General features: G+C 32.9%; 1 protein-coding gene and 1 long non-coding RNA gene across 2 annotated transcripts; both read left to right on the top strand.

Annotated features, from left to right (window-relative positions):
• The first annotated feature begins 2,479 nt into the window (after positions 1-2,479).
• Positions 2,480-7,933, top strand: LOC139502926 (tripartite motif-containing protein 2-like). The gene is made up of 2 exons (XM_071292595.1): positions 2,480-2,531; positions 4,643-7,933. The coding sequence occupies exon 2, from the start codon at positions 4,654-4,656 to the stop codon at positions 6,745-6,747; it is 2,094 nt and encodes a 697-aa protein (XP_071148696.1). The 5' UTR covers positions 2,480-2,531; positions 4,643-4,653; the 3' UTR covers positions 6,748-7,933.
• A 5,020-nt stretch (positions 7,934-12,953) lies between these two features.
• LOC139502892 (uncharacterized) lies at positions 12,954-14,787 on the top strand. The gene is made up of 2 exons (XR_011658966.1): positions 12,954-13,066; positions 14,281-14,787. It is a non-coding gene; the product is annotated as an uncharacterized lncRNA (long non-coding RNA).
• Positions 14,788-21,897: the final 7,110 nt, after the last annotated feature.

Below are 21,897 nucleotides of genomic sequence, written 5' to 3'. Positions count from 1 at the left end.
GTTTAATTTGTGGCTGTCATCTACTGTTTTTCTCGTTTGAATTGTGTCATTACCGTCGAATCATTAATTTCAATGTGGTTATGATTTTGTGGTTTTGTCTGTATTTAGGGAGCTACCATTTGATTTTTATGGGGGGGCTAGGATGAAATTTGAAAAAATAGGCAGGACAGGAGTTTTGAGTAAAAAAAAAGGCAGGATGAGACACTTGCAAAAAAAAAAAGTCAGGACGACAATTTAGGTAAAAAAAAGTCAGGATAAACTAAAAAAAAAAAGGCAGGACCGAACAGAGTGAAAAATAAAAAGGCAGGACAGAGATTACAGCTAAAAAAAAATGCAGGACAAAATTTTTCATCCTAGCCCCCCCCCCCCCCCCCCCCCCCCCCCCCCCCCCCATAAAAATCAAATGGTAGCTCCCTTAAAGATGTTTGTATGTTCATGTCAGGGCTTTTAATAGTCGACTTTACGGTAAGAAGTTTCTTATTGTTTAAGGCATTAATGTTACCTTGCTTATATCTACTTATTTAAACTACAGGTTCTTGAAAGGTACGGAAAAAATGTGACGGGTTTAAATATGTGTGTGAGCGCACAAGGCTCCCCTATTTTTGCATTGCCAAGTATGCCTTATCTCCTTGTTTATATCTTGAATTATGGTCTATTGATTCTTGTTAGTTTTTGTCCAAATAATTTTGATCACGAGGCTGATTTGAGTAAAGATGAAAATATATGGTTCCTCCAATCAACCACTGATAGTCATAGTAAAGTAGGGAATTCGTTAGGCTTTGCGGGTTGTATACTTTTGCAGCCTTTCAGAATGGAGGTGACATAAATTATGATGCAGCATGTAGGTAGTGCATTACGCTTTCCGCAAAATAAGGAGCTCTTATACGGGTATGTAATTAAGTGGCTTGTTAAAAAAAACAACAACATTTCTGTCTATCAAAACTGTGTCCATCATTTAATAGCGACTGGTGAAATCTTTTGCTATATCTTGGCCAGTTCATTACCGAATTTATCAATCAGGTTTATTATTTATGTGTTCTCGTCCTGAATATGATTGAAACATTTGTCACTGAACCTTTTTCAGAGGAACATTCCATTTCATGCATACCTTTTATCATATGTTCCCCAGTGAAACATCTCACTAAATATCAACTATTAGAATGTGTCTTCTCCGAGGAACATTTCTTTTATCATATGTTCCCCAGTGAAACATCTCCCTAAATATCAACTATTAGCATGTGTCTTCTCCGAGGAACATTTCTTTTATCAGATGTTCTCCAGTGAAACATCTCACTAACTACCAACTATTAGCATGTGTCCCCGAGGAACATTTCTTTTATCATATGTTCCCCAGTGAAACATCTCACTAAATATCAACTATTATCATGTGTCTTCTCCGAGGAACATTTCTTTTATCATATGTTCCCCAGTGAAACATTTCACTAAATATCAACTATTAGCATGTGTTTTCTCCGAGGGACATATCTTTTATCATATGTTCCCCAGTGAAACATCTCATTAAATATCAACTATTAGCATGTGTCTTCCGTGAGGGACATATCTTTTATCATATGTTCCCCAGTGAAACATCTCACTAAATATCAACTATTAGCATGTGTCTTCTCCGAGGAACATTTCTTTTATCATAGGTTCTCCAGTGAAACATCTCACTAAATATCAACTATTAGCATGTGTCCCCGAGGAACATTTCTTTTATCATAGGTTCTCCAGTGAAACATCTCACTAAATACCAACTATTAGCATGTGTCCCCGAGGAACATTTCTTTTATCATATGTTCCCCAGTGAAACATCTCACTAAATATCAACTATTAGCATGTGTCTTCTCCAAGGAACATTTCTTTTATCTTATGTTCCCCAGTGAAACATCTCACTAAATATCAACTATTAGCATGTGTCTTCTCTGAGGAACATTTCTTTTATCATATGTTCCCCAGTGAAACTTCTCACTAAATATCAACTATTAGCATGTGTCGTCTCCGAGGAACATTTCTCAATATTGTAAAACAATTATATTGTGAGATATCATTTGATTAACATATACTAGTACGAAGACGTTTTGAACTCATGCGCTGCACTCACTTCACAAAAAGCTTTATTTTGTGACTAGCAGAAAGAAAAAGCATGTTGGTCTTTTTTACATATGTCTTTTTGTAATCATTTTGTGCCGATTAGTGATATTCGTACATGTATTTGTTAGCAAAATGCAGAAAAGCTGCCCCTCGAAACATGAATGTGTACATGTTCAAAATTGTAGCATACCGTTAAATTCCAAAGCAATGTAATGGAGAGATCGGATAACTGTTGTTATAATTTTAAAAAGAAAACTCCTCAAACAATATTATACAATTACAAACACTTGTAGACAATACGTAAAGGAAAATAATTCAAAATCACCGTTCTGCATCAATATTTATAAATCAAATACTTTTTAAACAATTAGATTTTAAATTTTATATAGAGTTAACAATTATAAGGACTGAACATTTAGACGTAGTGTCAAAAGTTTAATGTAAGTTAAATTAATATTGATTTGTGTACGTTTCAACTTTATTAACTTATATCGACGTAAAGTTTAAAAAGTAGTTTCATTTATTTATTATTAATTTGAATTTTGTTATTATGAAAGGCAAATAGATAAATAAAAGGCTTTAGTAGTAAATTAAGTACAGATCTCTGATAGAAATGTGACCACAATTATGTTCGTTCAACACCCATTTGTGAAATGTTAAAAATGAAAGTTGTCAGTTATATTTGAAATAAAGAAATAGAAAAATATAGAAACCATATGACCTGATTCAAATGCATTGTCGTTAAATAAAAAGTAGGGTACCAACCCTAGGACACCCCACCCCCCTTTTCCCTGGATATTGCACCCTCGTATGAAAGTATTCAGTTAATAACACTGCCAACATAATTCATATGTTAATAGACCACTTTCAAGTTATGTTCTTCACCGGAAAAGTTCGTCCATTATGCGCGCCTTTATGACATCCTTTATCGTGTAAAGAAGATCGCCTGTATTAAATTGAGAATGGAAATGGGGAATGTATAAAAAAAGACAACAACTCGACCATAGGACAAACAACAGCAGGAGGTCACCAACAGGTCTTCAATGCAGCGAGAACATCCTTCATTATTAAAGTTATTTAACCGTTTTTGTTACATGTACTTAATTAAAATTCCCTAATGAAAGCAGTGCTTATTATCAAATTGACCATTATAAGAATTTAATTTACGGAATATTCGTCCATTATTAAGCGCAGGAATTGGGATCACTAAAAAAAATATTTTGACCGGGAATTCTACGATCTCAAAAGTTATTTTTTTAATCAAAACAATTATGATTATGTTTATATGTTATGATCGCACTGCACACGCGTCTAGTAAATACAGTTCATTCGGTAAGTAAGTCGAATTGACCGCAATACGTCCTTATATAAAAAGTCTGCGTAAATTTTTTTTATCTATTGTTTTGTTGAAACACAATGAGATCCGAAAATAAAAAGTTTTTTTTTATCCTATACATATTTATGAAATATAATTGATGGCGTTAATATACTCATTAATTCACAATATTGCTATGTTCCGAAAGTATTAAAGCCCGGATGTAGCTGCTATAATGATCATTCGAATAACCTTATCATATCAAAAGATAAATGATAATAAAAGTACATCTTCTTCTAATTGAATACTTGTAATGTCTGTTTTTAATATAGTTGACATTTCGGATGAGAAAGAAATTAATTTTCTACAAGATTTGAGTTTAGTGCAATTGGTTCATTTCAATTTGGTGCATCATACTCATTCTGTTATGTGTGTCTGAGTTTTGTTGGATTGTTTTCAATTAATTTTTAGTTTTTTGTGTATTTTATATATCTGCTTTATCTATTTTTTTACGTCGTAGTACGTTGTCAGTTTTTCAATTTGTTGAAGGGTCAAAGTTTCTAAATATAAAAAAAAAATGCATAGGAATTTATTCTCATTCAAACAAATACGAAAATGGATATATATCTCATTTTTGTTCTTATGGATGAGGGACGGGATCCTGCCACGTCCCGTCTGCAATTTTGTTAGATGTTTTTCTGCTTGTATCGGTCTAATGAGTAACTGGCTCTTTTTCAGCTGATTTCATAGTTTTTCTTTCATTGTTGTGTTACAGCACTGTCCCCGGTGTGGATAGAGTTGAGCGCTCACACACATATCTAATCCCACTACATTCTGTATGTGCCCGTCAAGAACCCGTAGTTCAGTGGTTGATGTTGGTTCATGTCTGGTATAATTTTTGTTTGTTTGTATATTTTTGATAAAAAACTATGCCGTTAGTTTTCTAAATTGAATTGTCTCATATTTTTCATATTAAGTAGATATAGGAAGATGTGGTATGAGTGCCAATGAGACAACTCTCCATTCAAGTTACAATTATAAAAGTAAACCATTATAGGTCAAGGTACGGTCTTCAACACGGAGCCTAGGCTCACACTGAGCAGCAATATACAAAGGGCCCCAACAATTACTAGTGTAAAACCATTCAAACGGGAAGTATTTTATACCCACTATACAGAATGAGTTTTTCTTATTTTTATTGGTCTATATAACAATTTTATTTTACTTTATTTATAGGATACTTTGTTATGGCTACTGCTTTAAAAGCTGCAAAGGAATACCTGATATGTCCATTATGTAAAAACAATTTTGACGATCCTAAGACGTTGGTATGCCTTCATTCTTTCTGCAAGCAATGTATCAGTAACCATATTGTCGAAAAGAATAAAACTGAGATCAAAGCAAAAGGATTTGAATGTCCAACTTGTCAGAAACAGACAAGTCTGTCGGAATTCGCTGGACAAAAACCAGAAGACTGGTCTTCTATGCTTCCAACGAACGAGGCATTGTCAAACATTCTGACCGCTTTGAATGAAGTAGAGAATACGTCACCATTACAATGTCCAAGTCATTTAGATCATGAAGTAGAATTCTTTTGTGAGGATCACGAAGTATTTGCTTGCTCCCTTTGCTCTAAGCAGGCGCATAAGTCGTGCGTAAAGGTCCATTCGATTGCTGATGCTGTAAGAAAAAGGCGGGAAAATGTGTCCGTTTTGACGAATGACCTATCAACTCAGATAACGGAAACTGAGAAAATTTTAAACAACCGTCAAGATCAGGTTGAACTAATCGAAAGTAAGGAAGATGAAATCAAACAAGAAATAATCGAAATGAAGAAACAGGTCAACGATTTCTTTGCTCAAATGGAGACAAAAGTTCTAGATGTTATTGCAGAGGTTAAGCATAAAGAGTTAGGAGGTATACAACTTGAAATCAATGTTTGCCATCAGATCATAGAAAAAGCGAGGAGCGCCATTACAGAAATGAGTACGACGGAAGAGAAAAATCCACTTCGGTTTGTTGAAAAATACAACGACCATATCAAGTCGTATGAGGAAAGGCAAGAGAAACTCGAGCATGTATTGCAAAACTTGACAGACTTGAAAATAAAATATTTGGCAAACCGTGAAATCGAGAAGGCATTTAACGAAGCTGATAGTATTGGATCACTGTCTGTTGAAAGGGTAAGAGGTAAACTAACTAAGCCTTTAACAGAGGGAACACCACGTGATGATAAACTCTCACTAAAGCTGGATGACATCGAGGAAAGCAACGCACTGTCGGATATCAGTGCTGCATCAACTTCACGATCTCAGTCTATTCAACAAGGAATTGAGGTCGCTCGTGTTTCTCCGATGAAATCTGTTTCCGTCGCTTCCGTCGGGACACACGCAAAAGCGGATTCCGATGGAGAGGAACCAGTTCCAACATTACGTTTAGAAGAGCCAAAAGTTAAAGAACAAGGGACTATCACAACTCGGGAGCGAGACACTATGGTAACAGCTCGTTTCCTTCGGGATTTTAACGTTGCAATCGATAAAGAATACGAATGTACGATAGAGGGCGCTGCTATCCTCGCTTCGGGTCATATTGTCTTAACAGACTCATCAAATAAATGCATGAAACTATTTGATGAAAAGTATAACTTCCTAGCCATGACAAGATTTTCAGTTTCCCCTGGTGATTTGGCTGTTTTATCTGAAAAAGAAGTTCTCGTTTGTCTTCCTGAAATGTCACGTGTAAAACACGAGCGAATCGATATAAAAAATAAAAAGATCACGGCCGGCGAGGTTTTAACTCTAAACGAAAGGTGTCATTCAATATCGTTCAGCAACAGAAAAATGGCTGTTTGTTCTACCTCAAATGTGTACATTTTTCAGCGACAGGGCAGTTCGTGGGTTCGTGATGCATCGATAAATGTTAATGTTACTAATTTAAAATTTGTTGCTTTAGACAGCGCCGCAGAACGCGTCGTGGTGTCACGCGATGGGTATCCAAATCGTTCTATCATTTGCATGAACATAACCGGCCTAAAGCTATGGACATTCACGCACGAGGAAATAAGATTGCCACGTGGTATTGCTTTCTGCGGAAATAAAATTCTTGTTGCCGTCTTTGATCATAAAACCATCATCCAACTGAACGGAAAAGACGGGAGGTATGATGGAGTTGTAGTACAAGATAGTTGCCTCCAATGGCCATGTAAATTGTGTCTAAGTCCGAAAGGGGATAAAATGTTGCTTACCCAAAGCCATCACAAGATGGTGGTCAAGGACAAAAAGAAAGTATTGGTATTCCGTCTTACAAAGTGTGCAGTAGCAGAAAGCGAGTCACCAAAATAAGAGTAGATAAACCTTTTTAATTATGTTTTCTTTTTTTTTAAAGTCTTTTGATGTTTTTTTTTTCTCTCAATAATGAGGCTGTTATACCACAATTAACATTAGACAAAGAGATAATTTTCAAGAGATAATGCGTTATTATAAATGTCGAATATAATTATCAATAAATAGAAAATTTTACATATCTTCTTTCTGTGAATTGCATGTTGGTTGTAAACATAATATATTAAGACAAGCATCAATTTCTATGTCAATATACTTCTTTCAGGTCAATATATCCTTGTATCGACCTCATACAAAGGCTATATTTGTATAATATAAAAACGATATTGTTATCCAACTTCATCATCGGCTGATTTAACTTCCTTCCGTGGTCTTGTGAAAGTTTTCTTGTCGGAAGTGGTTGTGGCGATTGGTTTGATCTATGGTTGATTCAAACGAAACACTTAAAAATAGCAATTGCTGCATTTTCGTTTAATCAGACTGTATTTATGAGCATGAATAAAGACGGATCGACTTTGCGTCAGAATAAAAGAGTTCGAGGAAGGAGACGACTCTTCCTTTGGAAATTTATTTTGTTAGTAAACATTTAAAAGCCAACTGAGCGTGTCTGTTTCGAACTAAACAAGGAATATGTACTTTTTTGGCTTTTTAACTATTTTGATTTGAGCGTTACTGGTGGTTCATGAAGACGAAACGTACGTCTGCGTATTGAATTATAAGTCTGGTACCATTGAAAAATATATGCATATTTCATTGTTATTGTTTCGACCTTAGAAAGCATGTATTATTTACTTCTGGAGTACTAGTATTAGAAATCGAGATTATTAGTTTTCAAAGGTTATTATCAGTAAGCCGATGTATATTTGTCTGAGTTGATATTTGAATAACAGGTGATACTTAATTAAGGATGTTCGATAGTCTTCTGTTTTTTTACTTTGTGTCACTGTAAGTGTTATATATAGTTGAAAAAGCAACATTTGAAAATTAACATAAATCTTGTTATTTTCTCAAAGTTTTTGAAAGAAAAACGATGTTAATGTTAGAAGTATGAACAATCTAGAAAAAAAAACTGTCAATGTTAGAAGTATGAACAATCCAGAGAAAAAACGATGTCAATGTTAGAAGTATGAACAATCTGGAGAAAAAAACGATGTCAATGTTAGAAGTATGAACAATCTAGAGAAAATTGTTTCCTAACATATTTTCAATGGGTAATTTTCTGAAAAACAAAGACACGGACCTATATTTTTCTTTTAATTTATATCAGTTTTTCGTATACAATAACTTTCAATTGCTATTCTAAAAAAACGTGTTATTTTAAGACGGTACAGCGAACAGAAAGAAAAAAACAAAAAATCCTACATACAAAAAAAAAAAGAAGATGTGGTATTATTGCCAATGAGACAACTCTCCACAAGAGACCAAAATGAAACAGAAATTAACAACCGGTATACAGTGTTCAACAACGAGCAAATGTTTATAAAATGAATATGTTGATTAAATTGCCTGAAATTTGGATAATTAATAAGGAAGTTTGCTACATATTATATGACGTGATCAATTCTTTAAAGGGAAAACCCTTTAATAAGAAACGATCCTTGAAGAGATACATAACTTTGGACAGGCATGTACACTTATGTTCAGTTAAATTCTTATCGCTTCTAATTACATCAACGGTACCAGTTGCGTATTTCGACAATAAATGACTTCTCGGTGATGGTCGAAGCCAAAATATTTCAAATTCAATAGCTTATTGTAAATACAAACAAATTATAAATTAAAAAGAACAAAAAGGTTAGACAGAGCCAGTCAATGAATCAGTGCTTTGCATGAAGGAGATATATTTCTTAATTTGAATATGTGTGTAAACTATGTATTTTGTTATTCAGTCGATTTGAAAATCAGTAGAGCTTGTGTTATGCACGCACTTTATTGAATATCAAATTGAATTGAACTGAATTGAATTGAATCGAATCGAACTGAATCAAATCAAATCCAATCCAATCCAATAATTAAATTGAATTGAATGGAATTGAATTGAATTGAATTGAATTGAATTTGAATTGAATAAGAATATAAAAATATGGTATGCAAGTTTGTCTATATATTTGCAAAAAAAGTATTTCAAACGGAATAGCACATCTTTATTTTTACAGTGAGCACATCCTTATTTTTACGGTGAGGATGTTTACCGGGCCGTAAATAAGTCTACGATGCGGGTAATTACCAGTCCGTACCTTAGACTACAAAGCGGGTAAACTCATCAATCCTCTGCATACACTTATTCTTAAAGATGACCGATACAACATTGTAATTATACCTTTGAATATTGTTTTTATTGGTATTCATATTGATTGTATTATCAGTAAAAAAACTTTACTAAATATTTTTGTAATACATATATGCATATGCACTGTACTACAATCGGACGATTCCTCTATTTTTATATTGCACAGAGTCATTTTTATGCCCCACCTACGATAGTAGAGGGGCATTATGTTTTCTGGTCTGTGCGTCCGTTCGTCCGTCCGTCCGTTCGTTCGTCCGTTCGTCCGTCTGTCCCGCTTCAGGTTAAAGTTTTTGGTCGGGGTAGTTTTTGATGAAGTTGAAGTCCAATCGACTTCAAACTTGGTACACTTGTTCCCTATGATATGATCTTTCTAATTTTAATGCCGAATTAGAGATTTTACCCCAATTTTAAGGTCCACTGAACATAGAAAATGATAGTGCGAGTGGGGCATTCGTGTACTGAGGACACATTCTTGTTTTCTACTCTTTTTGTTACATGTATTATTTGTATTCATCTGATGAGTAAAGTCTTTTCAACTGAATTTTATATATAATAAACTCATCATAGATATCAGGATTAAATTCTGTATTTACGCACGACGCGCGTGTCGTCTACAAAAGACTCATCAGTGACGCTCGAATCCAAAAAAGGTAAAAAGGCCAAATAAAGTACGAAGTTCAAATGCAGTTCGTTCTTATGTTTTACTGTTACATCACTATACTATGTTAGGGGGAGGGCTTAAACCTTCAAACGATTTTAACCCCGAAACATGTTTGAATGTGCCTGTCCTAATTCGGGAGCCTATAATTCAGTGGTTGTCGTTTGTTACTGTGTAACATAAAACTGACAATGGAAATGGGGAATGTGTCAAAGAGACAACAACCCGACCATAGAAAAAATCAACAGCAGAAGGTCACCAACAGGTCTTCAATGTAGCGAGAAATTCCCGCACCGGGAGGCGTCCCTCAGCTGGCCCCTAAACAAATATATACTAGTATGTGATATTTGTTTTTCGGTCATTGTTTGTACATTAATTAGGCCGTTAGTTTTCTTTTTTACATTTTTCATGTTGGGGCCTATAAACTGACTATGCGGTATGGGCTTTGCTCCTTGTTGAAGACCGTACAGTGACCTATTATAATAGTTGTTAACTTTTGTGTCATTTCGGTCACTTGTGAAGTATTGTCTCATTGTCTATCATACGAAATCCTCTATATATAGGTATTATAAAAGATTACCAATTCAACACTGTCATTAGAACTTTGAATATTGTTTTTTTATTGGTATTACAATCAGTTAAATAAAATCAAACTTAATATTACTTTTGTATATTTACATACTAGGTCCTAAGTCAAGAATCTGATGTTCGGAAGTTGTCGTTTGTTGATGTGGTTCATACGTGTTTCTCTTTTTATATATATATATATATAGAATAGAACGTTGGTATCCCCGTTTGAATGGTTAAACACTAGTATGTTTTTGGCACTCTATAGCTTGCTGTTCGGTGTAAAGACCGTACCTTCACATATAATGGTTTAGTTTTATAAACTGTGACTTGGATGGAGAGTTGTCTCATTGCAACTCATACTATTGTTTTTCTGTTTGTCTTTTTCATTTTTAGCCATGGCGTTGTCAGTTTGCTTTAGATTTATGAGTTTGACTGTCCCTTTGGTATCTTTCGTCCCTCTTTTCATACCACATTGTTCTATATATATATTTAGTATGCACATTATTTGCTCTACATGCTGTCGATACCTGAATCTTGGCATCGCGCAAGGTCATGCTTTTCTCTGACTGTTTTTGACGTCTTTTAGACTAAATCCATTGGTTGCTGAGTACGTACTGATTGATATTTTTTAGTCTTAGATTTGTGGATTTTTTTTTTAGTTGATATTGGTTTGAACTAACTGCGTACTCTCAGATCTGTATTTTATGTTTTAAACTCTTTTTTTGTTTTATGGATGTATAAATACAGTGCCACGTTAACCTTCTTTGCATCGATCACATGAGTTCAGCCTTTTTCATATGATATTAATATTTTGTTCCTAATTCGTTGTAGTGTAACAACACTGTCCCAGTTAAGATTGAGGGCTGGGGCCATCAAATATGCCATATTCGGTAGTTACTTGTCCCACGTCAGGAACTTGTAGTTCAGTGGAAGTCGTTGGTTCATGTCTTTCATAAAAAAAATTTGTAAATTGTTTGTTTAAATCAAGTTGTTAGTTCTGTCCATTTATTTGTTTTATGCTTTTCATGTCGTGGCCTTTTTCAAAGCCTACTATACGGTATGGGGTTATATTCATTTTAGAAGGCCTATGGTTGCTTAAATCCAAATCATTTGAATTTTGTTGGGTAGTTGCTACATTCGCAATCATACCACATCTTCTTATTTTTAGATCTCACAATTGTTCACCGATTGCAATTCAGTAAGTACAAATGGTATAAAAATATATGTATGTCAAAGTTTTTATATGAAGCACAACGATTTTAAACCGCATCCAGGATTTCATTAAAATCCGAAATATCGTTTAATCATGATCGATTGCTCACAGTCATTCATTATGAAATCCGTTTATAGGAAGAGACGTCGGAAATATTATAAAGATTGTCTTAATAACATTATTTTTCTAATTTGATTACATTGATGATTATAATTAAACACAATTGTAAAACTCATATCCGTTTTTCTAAGATAATTCTCCGAACTCATTATACGGTCCGAGAACACAATTATTTCGTAGTGCATTTCTTTTAGAACATAAATAAAAATTAAAAAAATCCCACCTTTAATTAGATTGATCCCACCTGCGCTTTCTCAAAGAAACTTTTACAGTGTGTTGTACTACTTTTGGGACAAATTATATCAAAATTATAGAAAACTTCATCGGCTCTAACTCAAAATATGGACAATTTTATGTTTAGGGCGTCTTGAAATCTTTTGACAGCTTCCGAAGTGCTAATATTTAACAAACTTTACTAAAATTGTCTGTTTATAAATTTTGAAATTATTATGAAACTAAGGTTTCAACTCCCTCAGGCAAAGTTGGCTTTAGACGAATTTGGCTATTTATTTTTGGTATTTTTGACATATAGCTCTTCAACGATTTTCGGTACTTATACATCTTCGGATTTCAAATGTTTGGCTTTGAGCGTTCCTGATGAAGGTAAATCCAGAAAAGCGCTTCGGACGCAATAAATTATAAAACGTGTTGTTTTCCATTTTTTACATCACTGGGTCGATACCTCTGCTGGTGGACTATCAGTCCCCGAGGGTATCATCAGCTCAGTAGTCAGTGCTACGGTACTGACATGATTTAACAAACTTTACTAAAATTGTCTGTTTATAAATTTTGAAATTATTATGAAACTAAGGTTTCAACTCCCTCAGGCAAAGTTGGCTTTAGACGAATTTGGCTATTTATTTTTGGTATTTTTGACATATAGCTCTTCAACGATTTTCGGTACTTATACATCTTCGGATTTCAAATGTTTGGCTTTGAGCGTTCCTGATGAAGGTAAATCCAGAAAAGCGCTTCGGACGCAATAAATTATAAAACGTGTTGTTTTCCATTTTTTTCAACCTTTTCAGCTGTACCAAATCACTACTTTCCTTTAAAATTCTGGACCCAAATTTTTTTACAGTGTAAATTCACCCCCATACTTGAAATTTGAGGCTATAATCATGGAGAAATAAATTTAGATGGGGTATAATAATTAATGGCAAGTAACCCACTGTCAACACTAGGGACTATATTCGTAGAGGTCTCGGACCATACGTATTACCCACGTGAATTACTTTTTCATGCTTGCGTACGTACCCGGTACGTGACGCAAGACAAAAACAAATATGGCGGGATGGTCCGATTTTAGGTTAAAACAAAATCCGTTCAAAGGAAGTAGCGTCGGAAACTAATATCCTATTTAGTATCAATTGACTAAATAACAAATCAACAATCATTATAAGGATAAAATGTAACAAAAGTTGTTGATATTGATAGATTTATCTTGTATACATTTGTACATCAAACAGTAAGTTTTCTGTATTTTAGAATCTATCTTTTGAATTTTACGATGTTAATATTAAATTCTGCAAACATTTTATGTTTGCCTATTTGTTTAGTAATTATATACCTGTATATATATATGAGACAATAGTTGAGACAATAGTAAGTTTTCTATATCTTATAATCTAAGATTAGAATTTTACGATAGTTAGTAGCAAATTGTTTACACCAATTAAGATTTTCCTGTTCATTAAAGTTACATACTATACTTAAAAGAAGTTAAGAAAAACAAATTTTGATTGAAAATGAAGTAAAGGAAAATCTAGATTTATCATTCAAAGTTAATGTGATTTTGTTTATCTGCAATACTTTTTGTATTCATAAGTACTACAGTAGCAATGTATGTATTATAAGTCAAAGTTTAGTTAACAACAAAGAAGGGCTACTTTTTTTACCCTTTACTATTTTATTATGATTTTGTATTGAGTATTTCCCACAACGCTATATTTATCGTAGTTATTGTTTATATATCATAGTACATAAAGTATATGTAAAAGTATACATAAAAGAGACAAGAGATGTTCAATTCCAAATGAAATATTTTATTGTTCAAATATAAAAACTCAAATGTACGGGACAAAAGGCAACGCCGTTACAAACCCTTTCCTATACAAATCCAAGCAACACATCGTTGTCAACAAAATGGAATTGTATGCGTTTAGCTAGCTGTGAAACCAGGTTTAATTTACTATTTTCTACATCAGAAAAAATGCGGAATATGACAGTTGTTATGCATTCGTTTAATATGTGTCAGAGTTTGATCTTGCCATTTGATCAAGGACTTCTCGTTTTGATTTTTGTCTTGAAGTTCGCTACTTTTGTAAGTTTATTTTTTTGGCAGATAAGATGCTTTGAAGACAGTGAAAGAACAAACAAAATCCTAAGTCTAAAAAAAAGGCCGGACAAAAGCATGGCATACAATTAAGACAAACAACTACGGTCACAGTCTATACACAACATCATATGTGCATGTTTTTTCAGTGTGAGCGAAGGCTCCGTGTCGAAGGCCGTACTTTGATCAATAGTTATTCACTTTTTACACATTTTGCTTTTGGATTTCTATATATGATATATTGTTTACATATCTATAGGTACATTTACTTTCAAACGCAAACCTGCTAAAATTATATTAAAAATCTGTTTAACTCTTTTTTTTTCTTTATTTTCTTTCGTTAATAGATGAAGTACAAATTATTATTCGTAATAGTCATCATGGTCCTGCTGATTTGTCATGTTTCAATAGTATCAACAAAGGCATTGACTTTTATGAATAACTGTAGACTGTGTAATTCACATTATAACAAAATATGTGTTCAACAACCATGCTCGCCTGGTGAGTCTGGACTACAGAGCTTCGGCAACATAATAGACACAGTGTGTATGCAGAAATGCAGTGACCTTTTCCGCACGTGTGAAAGAATTTGTGGACATTAATTGAGATGTCACAAATACACCAGAAACTCTGACAATGACAATGGGATGTATTGTAGATAGTGTTTTATTATGAATAAAGTTTGACTCAGAAAAAGGGCATGCTATTGTTTTTGATTGAACACGTGATAACAAGGATTATAGAAAGCTATATTTTTATATTGTGCCATGACTTCAACATAGATATATGATATAAATACTGTTTGTTTTTATATATTTGTTTATGTTTTGTACATAAATTATTTAATTCATTTATTAAGAATTTGTTCTTTATTTACAATGATATTTAATCTACATCGAACACTTAAATTTGAGTCGGTCCAACATTATACAGAATAAAACAGGGACGAAAGATACCAGAGGGACAGTCAAACTCATAAATTGAAAATAAACTGACAACGCCATGGCTAAAAATGAAAAAAAAGACAAACAAACATTCGTACACATGACACAACATAGAAAACTAAGGAATAAGCAACACGAACACCACCAAAAACTAAGGGTGATCTCATGTGCTCCGGCAGGGTAAGAGCAGATCCTGCTCCACATGTGACACCCGTCGTGTTGCTTATGTGATAACAAATTCGGTAAATAGTTTCATTCGGTAAGTCACATTCATGAAATGGACGGGGATTGTAGTTACGACGTAAGGAACATATCCGATATCATTTGTGAAACGTGTAACATGTGATGTTAAAACAAAAATTATTCAGATAAGTACAGACTTATTGAATCGGTGTTAACAAAATTATAACCGTCAGCATTACTTACAGTGAAATTAGGTTATCGTTAAAACATTTTTTATGGTCAGGAACCAATTTGATTGTAATTCCAGAGTCCCTTATTAAAAATAAGAGAACACTCATTTTCCAGAGTCATAACTTTAAGCTAGCTTTCCATATCGAGAAACATACATGCGTTGATACCGCATTTTGTTCTGCTAATATTGTTTTGTTATTTATTTGACGTCTAATATATACCTATAATATTTACTTAATTGTTTTGGCATAAATCCGGTATTTTTTGGTTTTTTTCGTTTAGACTTGTAATATATTGTCATACAAGGACCTTTTTAGCAGGCCATATAGGTTAATTGTAAAAGGTCGAATGATGACCTACAGATTCTAACAACTACAAATGTACGATATCTAGACTTTGATAAATACTAGTACTTGTTTCATTGACAGTTATGCATACTTTACATCTCCGTATTGTTATATTATCAAAAATAGAAAAATGGGATGATACAAAATTTGACTGAAAGTACAGAATGAGGATTTTTATAACTTATTATTATCATTACAGCTGAAAACAAATGCATTGAATCCGAAAGAATAAAAAGTGCAAAAGTAGAAGTCTTCAATTCTAAAAACTAAACCAGAACGTACATCAAAGTCCATTTGCACGAATATGATTATTTATTATCATAGACATCTATATATTTCACATCCGCGCGGCGGTGCTCAGTCTTTAGTTTTCCATTAAGATTTATAAAGACTATTGTTTTGTCTGTTCGTAATGTTCCTTTTTTTGACATGGCGATGTCCTTTCTCTAACATATACTTATGAGCAATGATAAGTTTATAATGTCTTTTTGGTATGCCCCTTTCTAGTATGACTAAAATCAACCATTATGGTTGATAGCGGGCTGTCCAATTCAATTAAAGCTCACACGGCAAAATTTCGATACAATACACGGACAAATTTGGTGTATTTTATAGCTGGGTACCCTTATTAAACTATTTTTTACAAATTAGCTACGTTTGTTCATCTAGGCAGAGAGGTTTACAAAGTCCATCGACAGTATCACTAACCTGTCAACACTGATGTTGTAAATTCGAACTACTCACGTGGCAGGTCCGTTTGATATCAGATAAACTCATAATAGATACAAGGATTAAAATTTTATATTTACGCCAGACACGCGTTTCGTCTCTAAAAGACTCAGCAGTGACGCTCGAATAAAAAAATGTGTATGGGCCAAATAAAGTACGTAGTTGAAGAGCATTGAGGACCAAAACTTCCTTAAAGTTCTGCCAAATACAGCTAAGGTAATCTATTCCTGAGGTAGAAAAGCCTTATTTTTTTCAAAGTTCAAAGTTTTGTGAACAGTTAATTTATAATTATGAACATATCAATAATAACTCGAGTCAACACAGAAGTGCTGACTACTGGGCTAGTGATACCCTCCGGGTAATAAATTTCCACCAGTAGTGGAATCGTCCCAGTGGTTGCAAATAAACTCATCATAGATACCAGGACTAAAATTTTATATTTACGCCAGACGCGCGTTTGGTCTCCAAAAGACTCATCAGTGACGCTCGAATAAAAAAAATGGGCCAAATAAAGTACAAAGTTGAAGGGCAATTGATTGGGATTGCTGATTTTCCTGTCTGTTTTCTCAAGGCACTACTGTTTTCCCTCCATCAATATAAAGTGACCGCCAAGATTTTACCCCGATAGCTGAAATAAGCATTGATTATCAACAATCAATCAAGTTTGAGGTTTTACCACGTCATAGTACACTTTATTCTTTTTCATATTGTTTATTAATGGATGTTACGTTTGCGCCACTTTCTTGTTCATTAAGTAGCACAGTGTCCGGACATAACAACATGTAGATCTAGGTGTAACCGGTTCAATGATTGTTGTAAAAATAGATATCAACAGGAAACAAACATTGTGGTTTACAACTCTTAAAAGTCGGTAGGTAATGACGTACATCTGTTCTTAAAGTTTACTTGGTAAGGAGCATTCATTTAACTTCAAAACAGGGGGAAGAGGCATGTTTTTTTTTTGTCTTAATCAGAACATGTTTTCGCGCTTTTTTATTTTTTCGACGCTATAAATCAAAATCATGATAATTAGTATCAAACAATAAAATCACAAATTATAGTTTTTACATTAATTATTAATTATTTGTAAGTATATATTGATTTTGTACAAATTTCAATTTGTCAAAAAAATGCTTGTATAAATTACAATTTGTACAAAATTTAACTAAATTTGACACGTAAATTTCACTTTTAACTTGATGTTCAAAAAGCAATATTTATAGATTATCATTGTACTAGTACTTACTAGTATTGGACACCATACACATTACAATGTGTACAGTTAAAATACTGATTATAGTTTGCACAATTATTTTTGTCAGTTGTATTATTAATTAAGACAATTTGTACAAAGTCAAAATACAAATTATAATGTGTACAATGTTTTGTACGAATTGTAATTTGTACAAAATGATAACTTGTACACAACACCTAAAAGAAACAGAACTAGTGATGAACTGCAAATAGTTTAAAATTGGGGAGGAGTTGCACCGGCTAAAAAAACGAAGAAAATCAGATGAAGTGAATATTTGTAGTTGCATATATTGATGATATTTTGATTTTAAATGAGAAATGCAACATCTTGACGAAGTGTTATTATTTATGTTATTTCATTTCAAAAGATGGTGTCAAGGTTTAGAACACAATAATTGTAATTTAGAAAATTATTCAGTTCCTAAACGTCAGTGCGAGGTAATATGACAGTTGTTATTTCTTTTTGTTAAAATTCATAAACAACATGTCGAAAGTCACGTAGTTCTTAAACATGGAGCGTAAATAATAGTTATAAAAGGCACACTATCTGACCTCAAAATACCATCTGACATGATTTCCAACAAAGACGAGGAATTAAAAATGTTTGAGATGCGACTAAGGCTCTTACATCATCTGTTCATGTCCCTTAAGTTGATGTTTAGCTAAAACTTCAGAAGAATCAGACTCTATAATTCAAAACTGTTTCGGATTCAAATTATTGCTTGTTTAAAATGTAAAAAGCAAATGAAGTTGTGCAATTCCCAATCCAATAATTAACCACATGCTCAAACAAATTATATTGAACTTTATTTTTGTATTTTTTATCAAGTTTTACTGTGTCATTTACTATGCATTGTGTTACTTTGATTTCATGTATGCCATCAACGCCATTGTGGTATAATAGTGAATAATTTCAATAAATATTATATAAAAGTAGAAATGCGTTTCAATGCTTTTTTTCAAAACCAAAACCAAATCCATAATATGAATTATTGTACATGCACATGTTACAAGTGATTTATTCAAATTCAGTTTAAATTGTAGTTTGTGCCCGCACCTTTTGGACAAATTACAATTTTGTAAAAGTTAAAATACAAATGAAATTGTATGCACTTTTTTTGTTTAAATTATAATAAGTATAAAATTATAACTTGCATTTATGCAACATATATAGTATGGCCTCGAACAATATTCCTTTATCCGATCAGTTCTATTGTTCAATAAGACATGCATCAAAGAAACAGAAAGAGTGATGGATGCTGCATTTAGTTTAGAATTTGGATGCAGTTGCACCGGCAAAATATAAACGAAGATAAACTAATTGAACTGAATATTTGTTGTTGCTGTAATGATGACATTTTGATTTTTAATACAAAAATTAAAGAGCACCTGCAACATCTTGACGAAGAGTTTACAAGATTACAAAAGGCAAATTATACTCATTATAAGTCAGAAAATTGTCACTTTGCTGTTAAGAAAGTCAATTATCTGTTTTATATCATTTGAAAAGACGGTGTCAAGGTCGATGACACGAAAATAATAATTGAGAAAATTATCCAGTTCATGAGAATCAGCGCGAGGTCATAAATCAGTTGGTACATGTGGTATGTCTATTTATTAAAAATCAAAACCAATATGTATGAAGTCACGTAGTCCTTATACCCAGCCAAATTCTTTTAAGGAAGTGACCATTTAGATTTTTGACACTATCAATAATTTTATTTTTTTTTCAAAATTTAAAACTATATGTCATAGTTTATTTACAACGAATCTAAACTCTTTTCAAAATTGGACTGATACTAAAACCCTTCATGTAAATAACATTGAAAAAAAAGTAAAATCACAAAAATACTGAACTCCAAATAATATTCAAAACGGAAAGATCCTTATCAAATGGCAAAATCAAATGCTGAGACACATCAGATGAATGTATAATAACTGCTGTCATATTACTGACTTGGTACAGGCAATTTCTTATTTAGAAAATGATAAATTGAACCTGCTTTTTATAGCTAGCTAGACCCCCGACTTGTATGACAGTCGCATCAAATTCCATTATATTGACAACGATCTGTGAACAAAACAAACAGACATAATAGGTAAAAATGTCAAAATTACAGCAGTCAACATTGTGTTACAATCTCAATCACTAATAAATAAACAAATATGTAACGTGTCCCAAACAGAGAAAGAATATATAAACATTGATCTTTCTGAATCAAACCCATCAAATGGGCAAAAGACTAAATTCTAATGATTTGTTGATAAGATAGGAACGTTTTTTTTAAATGATCTGTCTGAAATTGGCATACCAGATGTACATGTACATTAGCATAAAAATGACACTTGAAAAAAGTAAAATCACAAAAATACTGAATTGACATTCAAAACGGAAATTCCCGAATCAAATGGCAAAATCAAAAGCTCAAACATTTCAAACGAAAATTATAGTTTAATTTGGTTTGTAAAATGTTCATGCAATTTTGACAAAATATTTTTACTTTGTCCTTTTCACAAAAACATAAAAAAAAAATTTTGAATTTAATCACACTCCTTTTACATGTTATAGGGAGAAAAATCAATGGATATCAATCAGTATGACTAACGCTAATTTTGATCACTGAGAAGCGTAATATTTCCTTAACATTAGAACGTGATTAAAACGTTCAGTTGAATTTTACAGAGTTATCTCCACGAAGTGTTATGTTTCACCTTGATTTCATTTTCAGAACTAAGAGTTAATATTTTCCAGACTTACCTGTCAACATTCCCTCAATAAGCGCTTTTCTTACCAAAAGTAAAATTAAACATTTAAAATCACAGTATGAGTCTCAGACTGCATTTTAGATTCTAAACGTTCTGTTTCATAACTTTTTGTTTGGCTTTTATAAATATTTTGATATGAGCGTCATTGATGAGTCATATCTAGACGAAACTCGCGTCTGGCGTACTAAATTATAATCCTGGTACCTTTGATAACTATTGAACTAGCAGTCATTCAAAATTTTGAACATTACATTTTTACTATTTCCCAATTCCCTGCTTAAAACTATTCGATTCACTTGCTGTGAACGAGTTTTCGCTAGAGACATCCATCGGGTTGCTTTTACTACAATAACCTTCCGAAATACACTTGCACTTCAAAGACATAGCAGCACAATTTTGAAAAATTTGTATACCTAATTTCCATTGGAGCATAATAGTTTGAATTTGGACTTCACTATGTTTTACCTGAAGCACTTACCTCGTACTAGTACAAATTCTAATGTATTTTTTGCTAACAGTGATTAAGATTATTGCATTATGTTGGCAGCTCACAGAGCTGTACCTAAATCCTTGACATTTTTACCCATTATGTCTGCTTATTTTGATCACACGTTGTTGTCAATATAATGGAGTTCTATGCGACTTTCATACAAGCGAAAGGGTAAACTAGCTATTAAAACAGGATTAATCAATCATTTTCTATAAAAGGTTATGCATGTTCCAAGTCCGGAATATTGCAGCTGCTTTTCATTCGTTTGATTGTTTTAGCTTCTCATATTGCCATCCAGGCCAGAGATACAGGACTTTCAGTTTTGAACTTTTCTTGAAGTTTAGTATTTTTGTTATTTTACTTTTTGCAGAATTACATTATTTAATAAACAGAGAATAAAACGTCAGATTTGTCTCCCTACATGCATGTTTGATTTGTTAAGGTAGAGGTCGGTATTTTTATTATTTTACTTTTTGCACAATCACAATATTTTATAAATTGAGAGAATAAAACGTAAGATTTGTTTCCCTACATGCATGTTTGATTTGTAAAGGTAGAGTTCGGTATTTTTATTATTTTATCTTTTGCACAATTACAATATTTAATAAACTGAGAGAATAAAACGTCAGATTTGTCTCCCTACATGCATGTTTGATTTGTAAAGGAAGCAAGACAGATGTCATTGGAGGAATGGAAACTTCACACGAGTTTCCATCTCTTTTTAAAAGTATACGTAGTGGCATTAGTCTTTAGTTTAATGTAGTGTTTTGTGTTTTTCTTCTTTAGAGAGCAATAATTTAACTTGAGGGGGGGGGTATGTTTTTTTTTTGTCTCCGAGTCAGGAAAAAATTGTCAGTGCAAAGTTCGAACATATCCTGTTAGTTTTCTGACGCTATTTATCAAATTATTTTTTTCAAATTGTATGTAGTAAGGCATAAGAAAATCATGGTTCAGAATTAAAAACAAATGTCATTTCTTGACCATAATATTTTTCGTAATGTTGTTGGTTGTGTTTCTTTG

The sequence above is a fragment of the Mytilus edulis genome, chromosome 14 (genome assembly GCF_963676685.1).
Source record: "Mytilus edulis chromosome 14, xbMytEdul2.2, whole genome shotgun sequence".
Taxonomy (NCBI): domain Eukaryota; kingdom Metazoa; phylum Mollusca; class Bivalvia; order Mytilida; family Mytilidae; genus Mytilus; species Mytilus edulis.
Note: the sequence above shows the minus strand (reverse complement) of the source record. Positions and strands in the feature narration are given on the sequence as shown.